The 20,622-nt window shown below is 43.2% G+C and overlaps 1 protein-coding gene across 1 annotated transcript in view; it reads left to right on the top strand.

The window, feature by feature from the left end:
• Positions 1-20,622, top strand: part of LOC138607405 (voltage-dependent R-type calcium channel subunit alpha-1E) — an 88,079-nt gene that overhangs the window by 56,851 nt on the left and 10,606 nt on the right. Inside the window, exons 8-29 of the mRNA XM_069679996.1 lie at positions 803-906; positions 2,413-2,528; positions 2,752-2,805; positions 5,158-5,253; positions 5,478-5,687; positions 5,806-5,918; positions 6,173-6,285; positions 7,263-7,394; positions 8,024-8,093; positions 8,278-8,395; positions 9,901-9,968; positions 10,165-10,256; positions 12,785-13,666; positions 14,989-15,233; positions 15,671-15,782; positions 15,895-16,024; positions 16,576-16,635; positions 17,891-17,997; positions 18,192-18,203; positions 18,330-18,426; positions 19,232-19,392; positions 20,264-20,401. Coding sequence (XP_069536097.1) covers positions 803-906; positions 2,413-2,528; positions 2,752-2,805; positions 5,158-5,253; positions 5,478-5,687; positions 5,806-5,918; positions 6,173-6,285; positions 7,263-7,394; positions 8,024-8,093; positions 8,278-8,395; positions 9,901-9,968; positions 10,165-10,256; positions 12,785-13,666; positions 14,989-15,233; positions 15,671-15,782; positions 15,895-16,024; positions 16,576-16,635; positions 17,891-17,997; positions 18,192-18,203; positions 18,330-18,426; positions 19,232-19,392; positions 20,264-20,401 — 3,230 coding nt within the window. The remainder of the gene's footprint in view (positions 1-802; positions 907-2,412; positions 2,529-2,751; positions 2,806-5,157; positions 5,254-5,477; positions 5,688-5,805; positions 5,919-6,172; positions 6,286-7,262; positions 7,395-8,023; positions 8,094-8,277; positions 8,396-9,900; positions 9,969-10,164; positions 10,257-12,784; positions 13,667-14,988; positions 15,234-15,670; positions 15,783-15,894; positions 16,025-16,575; positions 16,636-17,890; positions 17,998-18,191; positions 18,204-18,329; positions 18,427-19,231; positions 19,393-20,263; positions 20,402-20,622) is intronic.

The raw sequence follows: 20,622 nt of genomic DNA, 5'->3' as shown, positions 1-20,622 counted from the left end.
AAGGTCAAAGGTCAACTTCATTGTGACATCATAATGTCCTGGAAAATCACTCTTCTCTTTTACGTCCCATTCTTTTGAACATGGTAAAATCAGGATCACCTGAACACAAGGGTGAACTGAACTGACCTTTGGCCAGAGGACAAAGGTCAAGGCCACTGTGACCTCACATACATCCCGTTCTTGTGAATGAGATATCTCAGCAATGCCTTGTTACATCTGGAATAGGAGTCTACTTGCAGTCTCAGTCTCTGCAGAGAAACGAAGCGATAGACAGAGAGACACTTCCTGTAGTATTACGTGTCAAATAAACTGTTAGGGTGTAATTTGCAGTCGGGCGCCTGCTCTCTCAGTTCTGTAGAGAGAGGGATGAAGGCAGAAGATTTGACAGAGTGATTGTATTACGTTGCCTAAAGTGCTGCTGAATGAGCTTTACTGCTGAACAGTGGGGGAGGCAGGAAGGAATAGAGGAAGGGAGGGACAGACGATGTGCTGTTCTGCATCTGAAACACGACTGCTGACCTACAGACTTTAATCAGGACTGAATAGATACACAGAATCTTAGTCAGGCCCGAGTGCTGTTAAATAAAGTAGAGATGCATACTCTGTTTCTATATCCACTTCATACAGTAGCTTCTCCTCCACACTCTTTGTGAGTCCAGAGTAGATCAATACACACTATGTCTCTGTTCGATGGCCCGCCTGCACTATGATTGGAGCCTCACCTACACTTGGGTATTTCTGTCTTGTATCCCATTTCTCTCTTGTATTTTACTGAATTTAGAATTCATTTTGATGTTTTCAGGCCGACGATGCCTTGGGCCCAAACTGGAACTGGCTCTACTTCATCCCTCTCATCATCATCGGCTCTTTCTTTGTCCTGAACCTGGTGCTGGGAGTCCTGTCTGGGTAGGTTCCCAGTTAATTTCATCATTTTATTGTGGAGTTCACGTTCAGCTTTTTTTGATGGAGATTTGTTGGGCTTTGCTAGCTTGGACTTCATATTGTTTTAATTTTACCTGCGTGCCCCAGTAAAGTCTGTGTCTTTACAAAACCTATTATGTGGCTGACTGCATTAGGTCAACGCTTTTGTGGGCAATGTCCATATGAGACCGATGAGAACGTGTATGAAAGCAGGTGCGGACGTAGGTGAGGACAGCGGAGGAGCAGCCCTACCTGCTCCCCAAACAACGTATCCAGAGCCGTATAGACAGAGAGTCGTGTCAGTGGAGGTCAAATATGCTCCATGATCCACCATAGCAATGTCGCAACTCTCTCTCTCTATGGCTATGAAAGTACCGTCACTCACTCACTCAGTCACTCACTCACTCAGTCAGTCAGTCAGTCAGTTACTCAGATACTCAGTCAGTCACACACAGATCCATGTGTAGGGCTGACCCCAACGGTCAGCCAAAAATAAATATCTTTCTTCCTGCTGACTTTCCCGGACACAACTTGTGGACCTATCCTCAGTGCCTCATAGTTGTGATTTGTTAAATGGTGTATTAATGTGGTACTTGTAAGAGACAAGATTTGGTGAATATAGCATGGTGTACTGCAGTTGCGGGACATGTTTAGATTTGATGGACGTGCATTGAAACTCATACTGGCATCAAAACTTTCTTATCATCGTCCTGCAAATGTCCTGCAAAAAGCACATTTGACAAGAAGATTGATGTGGTCACCATAAAAAAGACCACTTTGCTGGCCATTCAATGTCAGCTTGTTGGTGATTCTTTTGAAAATATTTGACTCCAAAGACGCTTATACCCGTGCTGTTACCTCGTCACAGTAGCCTTATGTACCACAGGGGAAAAGAGTCTTACTTAGCGTACAGGGATCACTCAGATGCACCACTAGCTTTGGGCCAAGTCGAGATAGACTGAATGTTTTTGCAGATTTTGCACACTCAGCCTTCAGTTTCTCCCAAGGCAACAACTGAAGGCACACATTCTTAGAGTAACTAAAACTGTCTTTTACTATTCAGTCAGATGTTTTTGTTCTCCTCCTAAGAACCTGGCAGGCTAACCAGGAAGACAGTAAACAGAGTGTAACTTGTTTTTCACTGGCTGGTTGAGTGACTATCCATTGACAATCCAAACCTTGCTGCTTTAGCACACCGTGTCTAAGTCTGTACAAGTTAATTCGTTTTACAGAAAGGTTAATTGGCGACCCATTGTCATTATCTCCACAGTGGGGAAGAAGATACCTCCTTTGCAGTGCTGTCTCTCCTCTCCTCTCTCTCCTCCCCGCTCATTTTGTGGTTGAATGAACAATGAGAAGAGCTTTGTCCAAGACAGCAAGAGCTTTTTCCCCGCTGATTGTCTCCAAGAGGCATTATTTGTCTGTGTGACTATAATCCCTGTTTCCTCAAAGAGTAAATAAATGATTATGTGGTTTGGTTTGGTTTTGTAGGGAATTTGCCAAGGAGAGGGAGAGGGTGGAAAACCGCAGGGCCTTCATGAAGCTCAGACGCCAACAGCAGATTGAGAGAGAGCTCAACGGCTACAGGGCCTGGATCGACAGAGCAGGTGGCTTTAGTCCCAGTTAGCGTCGGGGAGACCAAGGATTTGATAAGAAAAGGAGAATCTATATTTCACTTACAGTTTTAAGACTAATCCTGTCAATTGTTGAACATATAGGACTTTTTTCTTTTAGCTTTTTCTTCCTCGAAAATTGAATAAATATAGTTACAAAAGCTGCCAGTATATCTCTCTCCATCTGCTCCTTTCTGATTGTGGTGTGTCTTCCCAGAGGAAGTGATGCTTGCTGAGGAGAATAAGAATCCAGGACCTTCAGCTCTCGATGGTAAGTCAGCAAATATATATATCCAAACATATTGGAAAGGTTTCATTGTGCACATTGTCTTTCTGCTATCCTCACACTGCTTTACATTCTGTCTCTCTTTAACTCGATCAGAATAATGCTGGCATGGAGACCTGATGCAAATGTGCTTAAAAATGGCTGTTTGAATCTGAAATATGTATCTGTGTTTTTATGTGTGACACTATTTTGAAGGTTGGTCCGACACTTTTTGAACAGATATTCGTGTTCCCCAGAGGATGAATCCCAATAGTGATTCCCTGACTTTTTCTCCAGCACCAAAGCTGCACTTAATGATCAAACTAATGAGGTTCCCATAAGCCTCGGCTGTTGCTAAGCGCTAATAAGCAAGTGTTAGCATGCAGGCATTCTTCACAGATTATGATAAACATCAGCATGTTAGCATTGTTGCGGTGAGTGTTAGTATACTGATGTTAGCATTCAGCTTAAAAAACATCTTAAATCACAAATATGCCAAAGCACAGCAACAATTTGGTGATTACCAGACTTGTGCTTAGCTAATTATTTCCTATTAGCAAAAGCTAACGCTAAACAAGGATGATGAACATTGTAACTTTTATCCTTAACATGCTTAACACTAGCATGTAGCTACAGTAGGTATTAGTAAAAAGGATAAGCATACCTATGTTAGCAAAGTGTCAATGCTAATGTTTTTTGGCCTAGCAGTGTTTATTAGGCTGTGCTGTCTGAAATCGTAGTATTGTCAGTGTGAGCCTGTTAGCTAGCTGACGTTAGCATTTAGCTTAAAGTGCTGTTGTGCCTGCAGCCCCACAGAGCTGCTAGCTTGGCTGGAGACGCTTAGTGAGGTTAAAGTGTAACTCCCGAGCTGGAAAAAAAAAAGAATTGAAATATTAACTTAATTCCAAAGGCTAAAGTCTGTCAGCTCAGAATATATTGTTCTGTGGTGCACTTACACCGTCACATTGCTCTTTACAACTTTAATGTCACGTAGAGAGAATAAGCTCTGATAGCGCTAAATATGACGATGCCCCACAGACAGCTAAGTGCCTGCTCTGACCCTCTCAAATGTACTTTGACCTTTCATCCCCGCTAAACCGGCAGGGCTTTTATTAAATGTTGATTGATTGGCAGCTCTCAGGAGTCTCCCAGAGTGGAGTACAGGTGGTGCCTATGGTGAGAACCGTCCTCTGTTCTGCTCCCTCCCTCACCAACTTCACCACCTCATTCACCACACACACACACACACACACACCGCCACTCAAATGTGCATGGTAAGTCTCTTGCTCAGAATGTTTCTTTTGCTTGAGGTGAAAGGACATTTTGGCAAGGTGAAAATAGACTGAAACAGATACTCCAGCTGCTGTGAAGGAAATGAAAGCAGAAGCTGTGATAGAGCGGACAAAAAAGAGAGGTGGTGCACTGCTGTTGCCTCAGAAACCATTGGTCTGAAAAGGCAGCAGCATGCATGTGCTTGTAATGTGCGAGTGCGTGTGTGTTGACAGGACTCAGTGTTCCTGCCTTTAGCAAACACTCCTGTATGTGTGTGAAATGGCAGCAATATGTATTTATGTATGTGTGTGTTTCTGCGTGTGTTTGATCAGTGGCTTATTAAAAAAAAAATCCCCAAGCAAATATTGACCGCAAGTAAGATTCAGAAATAACAAGGTGCCGGGAAGGTGCGAGTGGGGGAAGGGATAGGAAAGGTAATCATAAACACATCAGTCAGTGTGAAAGGTCAAAGCAGCCACATCACTCTCACTCCAGCATGTGTGCACTGCACGTCCTGTCCCCTGATACTGAATGGCAGCACTTGAACGCAGCTCAAATTAGATAAAATGCATGGACCGCCAAGCCGCCTCAGAGCATGGTTTGCAATAATGGAGATCATAAAATAGCATCTGAAGGTATTCGTTCAGCTGTTTGGATCATTACACTAACATTAGATGATCATTTTTATCGCATTCGGCTGTAGCGTTAATGAGCTCGACTCTCCCTCTCAGCTCAAACCTCACAGACGTTAGCTTGCAGATAATCCTCGCTGTGATTTCTCCTCATCATTTGCTTCATTATTATCTTTTCATTTCACGATACAGTACATGCCGCACTTCCATACAGCCTGAGTCTACCTTTGAGTGTTTTTAAATGTAAGGGTGGTCATGCACAAGGCAGTTTTTTGGGCCACGTTAACAAACAAATTTAAAAGTCACTTAAAAACTGAATGAATTTTGTGCTCTTGTTGCCCAAATGTCTGCTTTGTGTCACTGACGTCACAGGATGCTCCCTTAAATTATAAAGAACACATTGGTTATACAGTTTGAACTGGGATTTTTTAAGTTCAACCTGCTTTGTCTGCAGTGTTGAAGAGAGCCACCACCATCAAGAGGAGGGGGATGGATGTGGTGCATCGGGGGCAACCAGGGGAGGAACAATATGGAGATATCTCCTCTGTGGGTGAGTGGGAGTCTGGACAGGCTCATAAATATGGACACATAGCGTGTAAGGCATCTTTCAGAAGGCTCTGCTGCAGCCTTCAGAAAAGCATATTTGTCATAAACATCACATCATTGGGAGTTCAAGATTCAGAACTGGAACCTGCTCCTACTTTAACAGCACTCTTAGCTAGACAACAGTCTCCACTTTTGTTTCCCTCTCTTTCTCTTGCTGATTCCCCACAGGCATCCCCATGGCCAGAGCAAGTATCAGGAGTGCCAAGCGAGGTCCAACGGCCTATTTTCGTCGCAAAGAGCGCCTGCTGCGCATCTCCATCCGCCGTGTGGTGAAGACACAAACCTTCTACTGGACCGTGCTGGGCCTGGTGGCTCTAAACACACTGTGTGTGGCCATCGTTCACCACAACCAGCCCCTGTGGCTCTCCAACTTCCTCTGTGAGTCACACTTCATATCAGTAACTCCTTGAATCATGAGAAGTGCTCCATCAGTCTGTCTCTGAAAGTTGTTGCTTGATCATATTAATGCAAGGGTGTATGTTTTGCCTTTTTCCAGACTATGCGGAGTTTCTGTTCCTCGCTCTGTTCCTGACGGAGATGTTTCTGAAGATGTACAGCTTGGGACCACGTCTCTACTTCCACTCCTCCTTTAACTGCTTCGACTGCAGTGTCAGTACTCTGTCTCCTTCACTTTGTTTTGTTCTCACAAAATCAAACTGCTTGTCTTTGTAAACTTATGCTGCCTCAGCCGTCTCTCCATCTCTCTCTGTCTGTGTTGCATCATCCTTTCTTCTCTATCTCTTCCCTCTGTCACTCAGAAGTGTTAGAATACACTCATTTGTTCTGTTTGTTTTTATAAGACCCCATTACTTATGTACCTTAACATATAATACAGATCTATATCCTTATTTGCATCTCTGTAGGTTATCGTTGGCAGCATCTTTGAAGTGCTGTGGGGTTTCTTCAGGCCTGGCACTTCCTTTGGCATCAGTGTCCTGCGTGCTCTCCGTCTGCTGAGGATCTTCAAGATCACCAAGTTAGTCCCGCAGACTTCCTCACTCTTTGCCATCTGTTGAGATGCTTCCTTTAATTTACAAAGAACAGGCCTGCTAGCAGCCATGCATTATCCTATATTTTACTGTGTTGTATTGGGGATCTTTCAAATCATGTCTTTTCTTCATACATTTAAGAAGCAGGCCACCAAGTGCTTCAGACTGCAAGTTTTTACAGCTTATAACAATTCTACACTACACACTAAATATTTAAGTATATGCACTGGACTTTTAAATTCCTGAGGGAATGAAAATTTCAGGCAGACAACTCACTTTTGTGATAGTTTGAAATATTTATTTCAGCAGCAGAACACAGCTTGTGTTTGGCGTCAAGGCTCCGACCTCATCACTCCTCGCAAATTTATATTACGTGCATAAATTTGAGGAGTGATGAGATAATATCTTAAACCTTGTAGCCAGAGCCTGCAGGTGGATGCTGGGGTGGTGGTGGGATGCTGAAAGTATGAGCGCAGTACTGGTGCAGGGCAGCGGTGGCAATAACAGAGCAGAGGGAGAGACCAGAAATCTTGCAGCTTAAATAGCAGCCAATTGGTGATTGTGTTTGTCAGGTGATTGTGGAGAATGACGCATGTCAAGTGTGAAATCAGTGCAGCTGGAGTCGCCTGCCTGAACTAGCTCGCAGGCGTCGCTCCATATATTGCAACCAAGTGTTATATAGTCCTTATATTGATTACTGCATTGATTTAGCATTGATATATTGAATAAAAAACAACAAAAACATTGACGGTTCACATGGAGATTCACATGTAATATGCTAATAACGGCTATTTTAATCTTGAGCTGCTAGCCACAAACCTGGGATGATTAAAGGGCAACTCCACACCTTCAGATTCAGAAGCAAACAGTGTTAGAAACAGTGAAGGTCCGCCTTAAATCTTCCAAAAAATTAAAATTCAAGTTACATTTCTTTGCATTAATGTTATATTTTGTGACTTTCAAGGTACTGGGCCTCTCTGAGAAACCTGGTCGTCTCTCTGATGAACTCCATGAAGTCCATCATCTCCCTCATCTTCCTCCTCTTCCTCTTCATCCTCGTCTTTGCACTCCTCGGCATGCAGCTCTTCGGTGGCAGGTAAACTTAAATTGTCCCCTGCAGCCCTTTGTGAAAACACTTCACGCTTATAGTTCTGTGCATCACTCCGTGTGAGCTCCATAAAGAGATTGAGGAAAGCGAGGAAGCACCCAGGCAGAGAGACGAATCTAATCAGTCTGCCAGAAAATACAGACTGTTTATCTCTCCCACTCGGCTGGGTGCACATATCTGGGATTCCTGTAAAGACGCATTCACAGACGTTAAAAACAAGGCTAAAGTCGACTTCATGGTTCGGTAGATTTCCTCTTTATTGAATAAACGCAGTTGAGGGGAGAAAAGATTGTCCTGCGGCCTGTTCGCTGTTGTTTTCATTATACCGAGAGACTGTGTGAGCTCAATCAAGATTTAAGACTCGGCCTTTGTCACGCAGACACTATTGTTGCCTGGTTTTCCCCTGAGTCGATGGCTTTTTCCCACAAGCTGTCATTTATATATAGGCTGGCCGAGGTAGACACAAACCGGCCTCTAGAATACAGATAACATGGAGAAAAAAATCATTCGGCCAGCAGGAGAGGAGGAGGATTGATTTCTCTCCGACTGAAAAAATAAAATGAAGTATACCGAGCTCTGCTTTTCCAAGTACTGTATGTGTCATATCTTTCTCACAGGTTTATCTTTGAAGACTACACTCCGACAAACTTTGACACCTTCCCTGCAGCCATCATGACCGTCTTTCAGGTCTGGAAATAAACCTGACAATTTATTTCTCTCTACTTTGCACACGTTTATTACAGCGAATAACAACACCCAGGATTTGTAGTTTTGAGTGTTTAGAAGATGTAGAGTATTTGCTGAACTCACAGTGATGCTCGTGATGGTTTTGTGGATGATAATCTGTGCTGATGTGGGTTTTTTATCTCAGATCCTGACCGGAGAGGACTGGAACGAGGTGATGTACAACGGTATTCGCTCTCAAGGAGGAGTGAAGTCTGGCATGTGGTCCTCTATCTACTTTATAGTGCTCACACTGTTTGGAAACTGTATCCTCCTGCTTCTCTTTGAATTAAATTGAAAATGCAATATACCTAAGCAATATCACATGAGAGGGAGTGATGTACAGAATATTATCACAGCTGTGATTCGGTCGTAGGCACGAGGCTGCAGGCTTTTATACAACAGTTACACAAGCGGCAAACGTCATAACAACAGATGACTTTTTTGCTCCACCAACTCAACTAGTTCCACAACTTAACTGAAACTGGACTTTTGTTGCCGAGCAACCCAAACATTCTCCTGCACTCTGTGTGTACAGGTTACCACAAATCAGCTGTTTTTTTATGTACATTTATCTGTTTGTTTTCGTTTATCATCAGCCAGTGAAATAAGAGTCTGCTGTGTGATTCAGAGGTACCAGCTTGATTAATGTAGACATACACGGTCTGCTGTAATGTTAATTAACAGAACACGTGGTTGAGGCGGAGTGATACACAGAGTGAAAAGTCCCAGTGGTGTTGTTCTCTATATCAGCACTCATGGAGTGCCTCTTATCCAATCAGATTGCTTGGCTGTGACTAGCTGTTGTATAAAGTTCTTCATGCCATCCTTTTAGGTAGGTAACCTTAACCAGCTTTAGGTAATTTGATAAGTGGAGAAGACGATATTCCTTTGAATTGAGGATATTTTATGTTAGCTATGTTATTTTAGCTTTCAAGATACAATCTCGAACATTTTAATTTAAATAAATGTCTGTTAAGTCACTATCTATCGCCGAATGAGGTAACACAATGGTGATTGAGCCTATGGCCCACTGATGAAAGCCTTTGCATTTGCAGTATATAGTATTATTACAGACTGGGTGTCTGTGGCGACATTCATGGAAAAAATCACAAGCAGCGCCCCAGTTAGTGACGCGTTTTCCATCACCCAGCAGTGGTTGGTCTGTCAGAGAGGGTAGGCGGAGCTAAGCGGCTGCTTTTCCGCTCTCTGCAAGTGTTGCGAGTAAACAGTAATCTACTATGGCTGAACAAACAAAGAAAAGATGGATGACTACAGATACAACTTCAAAAATAAGTGAAAATCCAAAGAAAAATAAACAAACTCGACGCTCAGATGAAGGCAAACAGTCTGAAAAGGAAAACGACCGTCAGCGAGGAAAATCAGAACCATGACAAAGGGAGCCAGCCGTAGACGTCTGGTTAAATTGGGAAATGTGCTACAATTTTTATTGGTTACTGTCAGTCGGTCGTGCATGAGCACGAAGAGCATGAAATTGAAAAATTTGAAACTGCAACTTTAAGACTAAAAACCTTTCACTTAATGGTTGTTTTTATTTTATCAATCTTTTAAAAAAAGATTCTTAAACTGATACATGTTTCTTAATAGGTCAGTCTGTCCCTGTATACTGAGTGTAGCTGCAATCTGATTATGTATCTGTATATCTCAGTGGGTGCTGCAGTACTAGTACCACTATGTTTGTCTTTACACTTAGTCTTGTCAGGGCTGCCTGGTTGCACTTTGACCCCGTTCTTAACTCAACTGTGACCAGACACTCTGCTGAATGTCTTCTTGGCCATCGCTGTGGATAACCTCGCCAATGCACAAGAACTTACCAAGGTAATAACAAAAAAAACACAACAGCAAAATACATGTAAAACAACACTTAAACTGAGACTTAACGTTACATAGCTTTGATAACCCCTCCCCTCTATCATGATCAGTTCCTCTCATCATCCGCATTATATTAATCATTCAACCTCACTGTTGCTGTGGTTGATCCGCCATCTTTTCCTCTTTTTCCTCTTTCCATCAGGACGAAGAGGAAGCAGAGGCAGCGTTCAACCAGAAGCACGCTCTCCAGAAGGCGAAGGAGGTCGGACCGTTGTCCTCCTTCATGTCTTCAGAGTAAGTGCTGTGTGATGTGACCACCTCCTCTCCTCCCTCTGTCCCTCCTTGGATTGTCAATATAGGAGTTACCCACTATGCCAGCACAATTTTCTGTAGCCTCCAGCAAACACTGAGTCTATCATTTGCTGCAGTAAAGTAAAACAACAGCCTGCAGATCAGTTATATATGGAAGCTAAGGGTCATTAACACAGATGTGTAAGATGTGCACCTAAATGTCACGTAGGGCATCTTGATAGAATCAGTACTTGGAGCTGTGAGACTTACTGATATGTCTTTACTGAAACATCTACCATCGAGCCTCAGCCCGCTCACAGCACTGTCATTTACTTCAAATTGGAGTCTAATGTATGTCTCCATGGTTACTGGATCCACTCCAAGATGGGAGGTGCTTATATTGTTGTTATGGAGACAGGGTTACTCAGTGTCCAAATTAACATGGTGTGTCCTTTACATTAATATACTTCTGCTTTCTGCACAGTGGGTGGATGTTGTTGCAAGAGAAGCGGTTCAGGAAGTAAAATCAAGTGTTCGCAGGATTTGATTTGTAATCTGTGAAAATTTGATTAATTAAGTAACATAACCTTGTTTTCTCAATGCTCAGGTCTCCAGTCTGCAGAATAGATTGTTTTTTTCTCTCAGGGATTGTTTGCACAGTGCATTGTTGATGGTGGTGGACATGCATGTGCATGCACAAGAGTGGGGACCTCTGGCTCTGTGTGCACGCTGTGTATTGAGACACACGCAGTTTGTTGCATGGGCATGTGGAAGATTTACAAGATAACATCGCATTATGTACCTTCTACTTTCTTGCTTTCTGTCTTTTAATCTTTCTGGAGGCCTTGCCATTTTTTTTCTTTTGAATTAGAACCGAGCAGAAAGAGAAGTTGAGATGTGCATTAGTTTGAGTTCAGCCAGTTGAGGGTCAGGCTCCTGTCAGAGCCCATAGAGCAGACGGGAATACCACGGGGTCGTCCGGGCCGGCATCGGTATTCAGAGAGGACGCTCTGAACTTTGAGGGTTTTGGTCTCATCTCCGATGTCAGCTATGAAACCCCGGCGGTGCCTGACCCCGCCGACCTCAGAGAAACTTGCATGACAGCATTTGCTCAGTGAAAAGCAAGAGATGCAGCATGTTGGAGGCTGATAATGATTCCACCTTATAAACGCATGCATCTGGTCCGCATGAGCGAAGGAAGAAAAGCAGAAATAACACAAACCTGCACCGTCACTGAGAATACTTTCCAACAAGTGATACAGAGACTGCAATATTTGGATAGTGTTTTCAGTGTGTGTGCAGTTTTTCTTCCTCTTCAAAGTCTCTAATCCGTCCTCCAAATGCTCTTGAGTCCTTGGACTAAAACTTTGAAACAAAGCACACTAATTGTGCGACATTTTAACTCTAGTAGCATGTCCTTAAAGAATGCTAATGTGTGAGTGCTCTGAGGTTTCTGGTGTGTACAGATCTGCATCCTAATGTGGTGGTTTCATTAAAAGGGTATCTAAATATGCACTATTTTACCTGTGCTTGCTTGTGTAGCCCATCTCTGTGTTTCCTTCCTGTACCCATACTGTAGCTCTGACTGTCTAACATCTCAATCTGACTTAAGATGTCTTCTTATCAATGTTGAGCTCAATGTTGATGTTTATGAATGTTGTTTAACTGTTTCTAATATTGTTACCATCCTGTTTGTCGATGTTTCGCTTGGCTTTGATGGAGACACACACCAAATCATACATAAACCAGTCAGATTTATTCTCTCTAAACATTTAAAGAAGTGCATGGAGGAAAAATCTAAGTAGTGTCGAGCAAATTCAGAACAGCTGGTAACTAGATAAACAGCTGTTTTGATGACTTTGGTCGTCATGTGGACGTACGGTTTATTTGCTGTGTGTCTCCTGGCCTGTTTTGTCCCTGCTCACAAAAGCACTAATGTCTTGTTTTCAACCAATCGCTCATTGATAACACGGACCACACAAGAGTCCACGCTCCAGTAAGTAACAGTGTCTGTTCAGCTCTCTCTAACGCCTGTCTGATTTTCTAAACCTGGTAAATGTCTCACCACTCATCCTGTGTAGTATTCTGCTCATGCTCTGTCCTCTTCCTCCCAACTCTCTCCCGCATTTTTTAACTCCACATTTTCTATTCCGCTGATCTCATTCTGCATCTTACTCCTTTTGTTATTAAAGTCACACAACAAATCCCGGCTTGGTTAATTTGTCACCAGACATCTTCATCGATTCGGTAAATTGCTTCATGTTGCTGAACATCAGCCAAAAACAGTTGCTATGTTCTGTCATTTTTTGTACGAATGTTTTGATTGCTAATTTACATAGAGAGAACATAGAGAGTAGAAGTTTGACTTTTGGTGCATTACAAAGCATGACCAGACCTGGATCAATAAATAACTTTCAAATTAAAAGCTTGTTTCTTACACTAGGTCATTAACCTTTCTATAAATTGTTTGTTTTATATGATTTATGTCTACTTTTATATACCCACATTTTGTCTTCTCTTTATCTCCCCAGGGGAAGCCGGAGGAGGCGGCCCTACCTGTACAGGAAAAGAGCCATTCACCGCAGCCGGCCCACCTACTCCTGCTCCCTGGACGAGGCCCAGGGCAGCATCAGGGAGGGCCGCCCACCCCCACCACTCAACCCCTCTAACTCTTTCATGTCCAGGAGAGAGAGGAGAAAAAGGATGACCATGTCGGTGTGGGAGCAGAGGACCAGCCAGCTGCGGCGACACCGTCAGATGTCCAGCCGAGAGATCCTGTTCAACAACCCGAGCGAGGAGAAGGACGGGCCGCCCGCTTCTGGACGTCCTCTGTCGCTGCACCGCAAGGCCATGGAGCACACTACCACCGGGAGTTTGAAGCGCCTCACGGACCCCTTAGCCTCCCCGGCGAAGACTCAGGCATTAGGCTCCTCCATGTCTGTGGATGCTGCCCTCTGCGGCGACTTACCTGAACCGCCATTGTCGGTGCTGGTGCCGGAGTCGGTGGATCCTACGAGCGGGACACCTCCTGATGCCTCTGTGTCCACGGCCATACCAGAGCCTATCAGTGAGAGTGGAAAACTGAGTGTCAGCCAGAGTCACAACACCTTCAGTGAGCGCCGGAGCCCCAGATTAAACGGCGACCGTCAGCACAGGGCAGTAAAGAAATTTAGACCTCCAGATAACCTTGACACTCTGACTTCTGAGCTGGGAGGTCACGCTGGGATTAGGGGAAGGAGGCATCACTGTGACCATCAGACCGGCTCCAGAAGTCAGGGGGCTTCACCCGGGAATGGAAGCCACGTGGCGGGTTTCCCGCTCAGCAGGGAGAGGAAAAGACATCCAGGGAAAGTAGAGGAGAAGGAAGCAGAGGTCAAAAAGGAGGAAGAGGAGTCTAAACCTGAGGAGAGCAGGTGAGACAGACGAACAGCTGCTTGTCCAACATGTTTGAAGTGAAAGAAGAGGAGGGAATTCATCAAAGATCTATAGTCCGATCCAGCCCAGGGCCTGGAGACATTATGTTACATTATGTTACCAAATACACACATTACTTTTTATTCTGTATGTTTAGGTGCTGATTTATGCACAAGACTGCATGACAACGATGATGGATAAAGAAATGTTTTTAGATCTTTGAAACTATGGTGTACTTTAAGAACAGACTTAAATTCACTACTTCTACTGCATTAAGCTGCATTTCTAAATAATTTGCATTTCATGCCTTAAAGCCGGGGTAGGCAACTTTGGAGATACCAACAAGAGTAAGTTGCAAAAATGTCACACATGAGTATACATGGACATGCACTGCCTCACTTACAGGTGCAGGGTGAGGTCAAGAGAGATAGTTGGGAAAAGAAACCACGCACACTGTTGTCAATGTTAATTACACCCAGCTACCTTTCTCTGCTATTCTTGTGAGACTTGCTTGCTCGCTTCAGCTTGCAGATACTACAGATTTTTTCAATTTTTTGTCAGAGCATTTTATAGATTGATTGCTGTCGAGACATAAAGAGAATTTAAACAAATATAACAGGAAGTCCTTCTGACGTAAATTGTCTGCCTTAGCTTCAGAAGGGTTTTCAACAGTGGAGAATTTAGGGTAAAGAGATGGGGAACAACCTGCTCCATGGTTAAGCAATGTTTCCTAACCTTCCTTGCTTTTGTGAGTATCGGCCTTTATGAATGTAGTTTCCCATTAATTGGGGTAGACAGTAGTTCGGTCTGTAGGGACCTGGCTTGGAAACCGGAGGGTGGCAGGTTCAACTCCCAGTACGGACAAAACATGGGAATTGGGACTGGTAGCGTGAGAGGTCCTGTGTCCTTTCCTGGGTACTGTCGAGGTGCCCTTGAGCAAGGCACCAAATCACCCAGCTGCTCGGAGCGCATGTTCATGTGCAACTCGCTCACTCTGACATCTCTCCATTAATGGATTAATGGATAATTAATTAATCTATACGCGCATTCAAACTCCACCCACTCCGTCTGAACTGGGATTCATGCTGCACCCCCGTGCAGCCCTTGCTGCAATGTCTGAGGACCAAATTTCTGTCCAGGGCTTAAACTGATATCTCATTAGGCCTCACAGTTTTTCCTCTCTGTCTCTCTGCAGCACTGTTGGGCTGTTTATGGTGCTGTCATACAAATCGCCCAGGTCCCCCTTTAACTAACACATGGGTCTACATGCACATCAGTGTTGGTGGTTCTGTTAGTATAAACCTCAACTCTGTATTTTCAGGCAGGTTGAAAAGAGTGAAGGAGACAACACTGACCCGACTGAAAACCAGAGCCACACAGGCGACCAGTGTCCTCAGAAGCAGGAAGAAGCTCCTCCGCAATCGGAGCCGTCTCCTCCTGCCGTCCCGGAGAGCAACAAGGAGGAGAACGAGACGGAGCAGGAGCTGGATAAATCCCAGCTCAGCTCCAGTGTGATCATCGACATGCCCAACGTTCAGTCGTCTCTGGAGCTCTCCACCATCACAGGTATCACAACTGATGGTCTGTTACATTACTCTGCATCCTTCCTACACATGATTATCACACTGCAAAAGCTGTTCTGAAAATTGTTCCAAATTCTCAAGCAAATTTAGTTTCCATAGAGAAATAGGTCAGGCAGTTAAGCATTCATGCTTCATTTCATATCTATTACACATAGGGTAAATCGTTCCCTCCACAGTTCAGGCTTTTTGAGAGGCAGTGACTCATGTCATCTTTAAACAAGCCCCCAGATTTCTCTGATTCGTCTTACCACTGCTGGGCTCCATCTATTCTCAGCAGATCTGTTCCCACTATAATCTTGCCTTTTGAGAACTAAGCTTGCTTACTTTTTAAGGCCCTTCTTCCATGTCTGTATCTACTGTACCTACATTCTCCTCCTGGCACCTCTCCTTACCTCCTCTTCTCCTCCTCCTGACCTTCAGTAAACAGTAAAGACCCTGAAACCTGCAAATCAGAGAAGGAGGAGGCGGAGGAGACGAAGCCTGTGAGCACTGTGACTCCAGACAGCATGTTCATCTTCAAACCTGACAACCCGTAAGTTGCTACAAATCTTCTCTCTCATAAACAACTAGGATGGACTCCATAAGGTAAATGTGGTACCTGACCTCTCCTTCACATCTTCCCTCCACCATCTGCTCTCCCTCAGGGTGCGTCGAGCGTGTCACTACGTGGTGAACCTCAGGTACTTTGAAATGTCCATCCTGCTGGTCATAGCTGCTAGCAGCATAGCACTGGCTGCTGAGGACCCTGTAGCCACGTCCTCTGACTGGAATAAGGTTGGTTTCTGATCACACTCATGTTATAAATCATAACTGTCTGACAGCTGGAGCATAAATTACTTCAGCGGAGCCAGGATATTTCCCCTGAATCACTCTGTTAACTCCTGAGATACGCTTTCAATCACTCTTTATCTGTGCCGCGGGTCTAATAGCTCCCTTCATCTACGCTAAGCAGCAAAACCACCATAAAGGAAAACATTTCTAAAAGCAGTTCCTCCGATTGTTTCACAAAATGCCTCTGATGTGACTTGATGGGGGGCAGTTAAATCCCTGATGAGCGGGGAAATTGAAATCTGAGACATACTGAGCTTGGATGTTGATAGAATTAAACTTTGTGTGGTGTTACCATTAGCTAAGCAGATTGTTACACACTTTGTGACAAGATAAGAGTCTGTGAAGTAAAATCGCCCTACAGGTCTCAAACAACGACTCGAAGAGTATCACCTTTTCTGTGAGGAACGCATTTTTATTGTGTTTGTTGTATCCAGGATGTGTCTGCTTGTCTGATCTTTCTCTCTGACTGTCCCGCTCTTTCACTCTTGTTGCAGGTTCTGCGATACTTTGATTATGTGTTCACTGGAGTCTTCACATTTGAAATGATTATAAAGGTGAGATGCTATTATAATGAAATGTGATTGTAGCAGCTATGTTAGGAAAATGCTGCTTAGAGATTAAGTGGGCTTGTAACTGTGACACGTTCGTACACAAAAATTCCATTACAAAGTCCAGATGCGTTTTACTGTTAAAACTTAAAACTGTTTAAACTTAACTGGCAACCGGATTTTAATACAAAAGGAAAATATAACGTGACGTGACAGTCTACAGAAAATGTCTGAGCCTAGTTTTTTTTGGGACAGCTGAAGAGAGATAGGGAATGTGGAAAGTGGGGGACGACATGCACCAAATAAACGACAGAACCTGCGATCAGTGCGTTGAGGACTGTAGCCTCTGTATATGGGGCGCCTGCTCCACCAACTAAGCTCAACCAGCGCCCCGCATTTCAAAGATTTAAACAAAAATCCGCAAATGAATGCAGAATCTGTAAACAAGATATAGTTATTGACAGTGTGCTGGTTTTGTAGTCCGTTTGTAGTCCATAGTAATGACCAATTATGTTGAGCAGGCTTTGGTTGCATGCAGGAAAATGGAGCAGAGTCTGAGAAATGCAAGCTCTGAAACCATCGGCCTTTGTCTGATAAAATTTGGCTAATAATACGCATTTTTTTCATTAATCTGCAGTCACATGCAGATATCTGTTTATTGAGCTGAGCTGTGAACTTCATCTCTTAACTCCAAATACATTCAGCACATGGAACATGGAGCTTTGTCCCCAACATCCATTTAGCTGATATCCACTGGCCGTCATTCTCAGAGGCTAAACCATCGTCTGATAATAGCTGAAAGGTGTTCAATCATAGTTCCAGGATGTTTTCACTTTGGAGCCAAAGGATCTAAACTTAGCAACCCATCAAAGAACTAACTGTCCTTTTAGCCTCTGTTCTCTGTCATTTGTGATTGCTCAGAAACAACCTGTGTTTTTTGTCACACAGTTTTAGCTTGTTGGCCATTTAAAAGAACCAATGTTTACTATTATAAAAACTTTATAAAACTTACCTATTAAATATGTTTGATTTGTTGTGACCACCTACTCAGATTCATCCTCTGACTCCTTTATGCCTTCGCTATACTCAGGCTGAGGAAGTAACAAAGGCCCACTGCTTATTTAATTCAACTTGTTCAGGAGTTTCATATTCTTTCTTTTACAACAGTGAGACGGATAAACCTAAAATACCTGAATATCCTCTCTGGAAAGTACCCCAGAGAAAGAAATGTTTTCACTGCACAGCTTTGTCTTGCCCTCAGATGATTGACCAGGGTCTGATCCTCCATGACGGCTCCTACTTCAGAGACCTGTGGAACATCCTGGACTTCATCGTCGTGGTGGGAGCGTTGGTGGCCTTCGCCCTCTCGTCAGTGACATGATTTATATTAATCATTGAACTAATGATGTGTGTTTAAATCTGCTGTAAATGAGCTTTTGTTGAATCACTTCATGCAGTAATTGCTTCCATGTTCTTTATGACATTATAACTGTTTATATACGTGTCCTTCTGTGCTGTTTTACACCGTCTGTGGATGATGCCCCTGTTGGACTGATCTCTAGCAATGTGATGGGGTAAAAAAATAAATATACCATCTTTAAATGTATAAAATAAGGATTATATGTCACATTAAACATGCAGTAACAAACACAAAGAGAACAAACTATTTGCAGAGTGTAAAAACATGTCTCTCTGTACAGAAACAACAAAGGACGGGACATTAAGACCATCAAATCTCTGAGAGTGTTACGCGTCCTCAGACCTCTGAAGACCATCAAGAGACTTCCTAAACTCAAGGTATGATATACACAAACACTCACAGAATCATACAGCATAGCTTAAGGAGAGATTACAGGTAGACAGATGAGGTGACGAGCCGTGAGCTGACAAACTGTGAGCATCAGGGCATGAAGACATGTCAGGCTGGGATCCACTCTCCTCACACGTAGTCGGTCTACAGGGAGAAAACAAGAAGGAGCAGGAGAGGAGAGCTTTACATTGAGACACTTCTCGGAGGGAAAAGAAATGGAAATGGTGGCCTAAAGGAGGACAGAGGAGGCAGGAGAGCTTGGTGAACAAAGGAAATCAGGCAATGTGAGAAGAGATGGAAGCGAAGGCAGGGAGTTAATCTGCCCGAGAAGCGGCTGGAGGGCTGTCTGAGTGTGCCAACAGGTAGTCTTCGTGTGATTGCAACTAATAACATCCACATCACGTCTATTCAAGAGGAGAGGGAGAGAAGATCTGTCAACATGCCAGTAAAAAGACCATTTATGAAACCTGTTTTCTTGTTTAAGTGTAAAGCTCAATATTCTCCTGAGACAAGTAGCTGGAAAATCAGATGAATTATCGGAAGCAAATACTGGCTTGTTAGATTTAAAGATTTTAGTTCAGACGTACAACTGCTATCTCAAATCTCAGATGTCTGGCTGAAACAGACACTATTTGCAGCAGGATCACGATTGATAACAACATAAATTTGACTTAATAAATAAATAGATATTTAGATGCATCAGAGAATACAAATGTGACACATCGCACAGACGCTTATTCCCTGATCTCACCACATGTTTTCCCTCTTGTGTGTGTGTTTCATTTCCTCCAGGCGGTGTTCGACTGCGTGGTGACGTCTCTGAAGAATGTTTTCAACATCCTGATCGTCTATAAGCTTTTCATGTTCATCTTCGCCGTCATCGCCGTGCAGCTCTTCAAGGGGAAGTTTTTCTACTGTACGGACAGCTCCAAGGACACCGAGAAGGACTGCCAGTAATGCTCACACTCTCTCTGCTCTTGCTCACTTTTTCTCTCTTTATTCTCACATGTAGATCTATGTTCATCTTCTTTTTCTTTTCTTTCTTCCTTTTTTCTTTTTTCTTTCTTTCTGTCTTTATATTTTTTCTTTCATTCTTTCTTGCTACCTTTTTCTTTATCTAATTCTTAACTTCTATCTTTTTTCCTTCCTTCTTCTTTCTCTTCTTTACCTATTTCTTTCCTACCCTTCCCCCTTTTTCCTCTTTCCCTGTTCCCTTGTTTCTTTTATTCCTCCTTTTTCCCCTTCTTCTTTCTGTCCTTATTCTCCTTCTTCTTCCATCCATCCTTCTTTCCTCCCTTCTTTTTCCTCCCTTCCTTACCTTTTAATCCTTTGTCCTTGCTTCAGGCCTTTATTTCATTCTTTTATTATTTTCTTCTTTCCCTTTTTCCTTGTTTTAAAACTTCCTGGTTTCACTTTTTCTCTCCCTTTTCTTCCTTCTTTCTTTATTTTCTTGCGTTCCTTTCCTCTGTTTTCCTTCTTTTCTCTTCTCTTTGTTCCTTCTATTCTTTCTGTCCTTCTTTCCTTCTTTCTTTCTTTCTTTTTCCTTTGTTTGTGTGTTTGTTTGTTACGTACTTTATATCTCTCCATCCTTATTTCCTTCCTACCTTCCTACCTCCCTTAATTTTCCTTTTTTTAATTTGTTCATTCATGAATGGCTTATCCCTCTCTTTTTTCCTTCAATACTTTCACTATTTCTTTCAGAGTCCTCTCAGAGTCTAAATGATTGTTACAGTCTCTTTAAGTATCTTTATTTGCTGCTTCTTTGCCTCTGCTTCTCTAACAGTTTATGTTGTACCTGCTCTCCTCCTCCTCCTTCTCCTTCAGGGGTTACTACATCGACTACGGAAAGGACAAGAAAGAGATGAAGAGAAGAGACTGGAAGAGACACGACTTTCACTACGACAACATCGTCTGGGCTCTGCTCACTCTGTTCACTGTGTCCACAGGAGAGGGCTGGCCTCAGTGAGTGTCTGAGCCTGTGTTCACTCTGCTGCTGGATCTCACAGATCATCTTTACCTCTTCGGTCTCATTAGCTTTTACGAGCAGTTTAACCTTTGAACATCTGGCTTGTTCTTTGTGAATGTTCAAATCTGACCTTTGCTGAAGGAAATATAATACATGTGATAAAGTCATTTATTCATCTTATAATAAGGTTATACAAACATTCACTGACAGTGCTCAT

This window comes from Semicossyphus pulcher, unplaced genomic scaffold, assembly GCF_022749685.1.
Source record: "Semicossyphus pulcher isolate SPU_LCO1_2020_fin unplaced genomic scaffold, fSemPul1.0.p SCAF_4, whole genome shotgun sequence".
NCBI classification, from domain to species: domain Eukaryota; kingdom Metazoa; phylum Chordata; class Actinopteri; order Labriformes; family Labridae; genus Semicossyphus; species Semicossyphus pulcher.
Note: the sequence above shows the minus strand (reverse complement) of the source record. Positions and strands in the feature narration are given on the sequence as shown.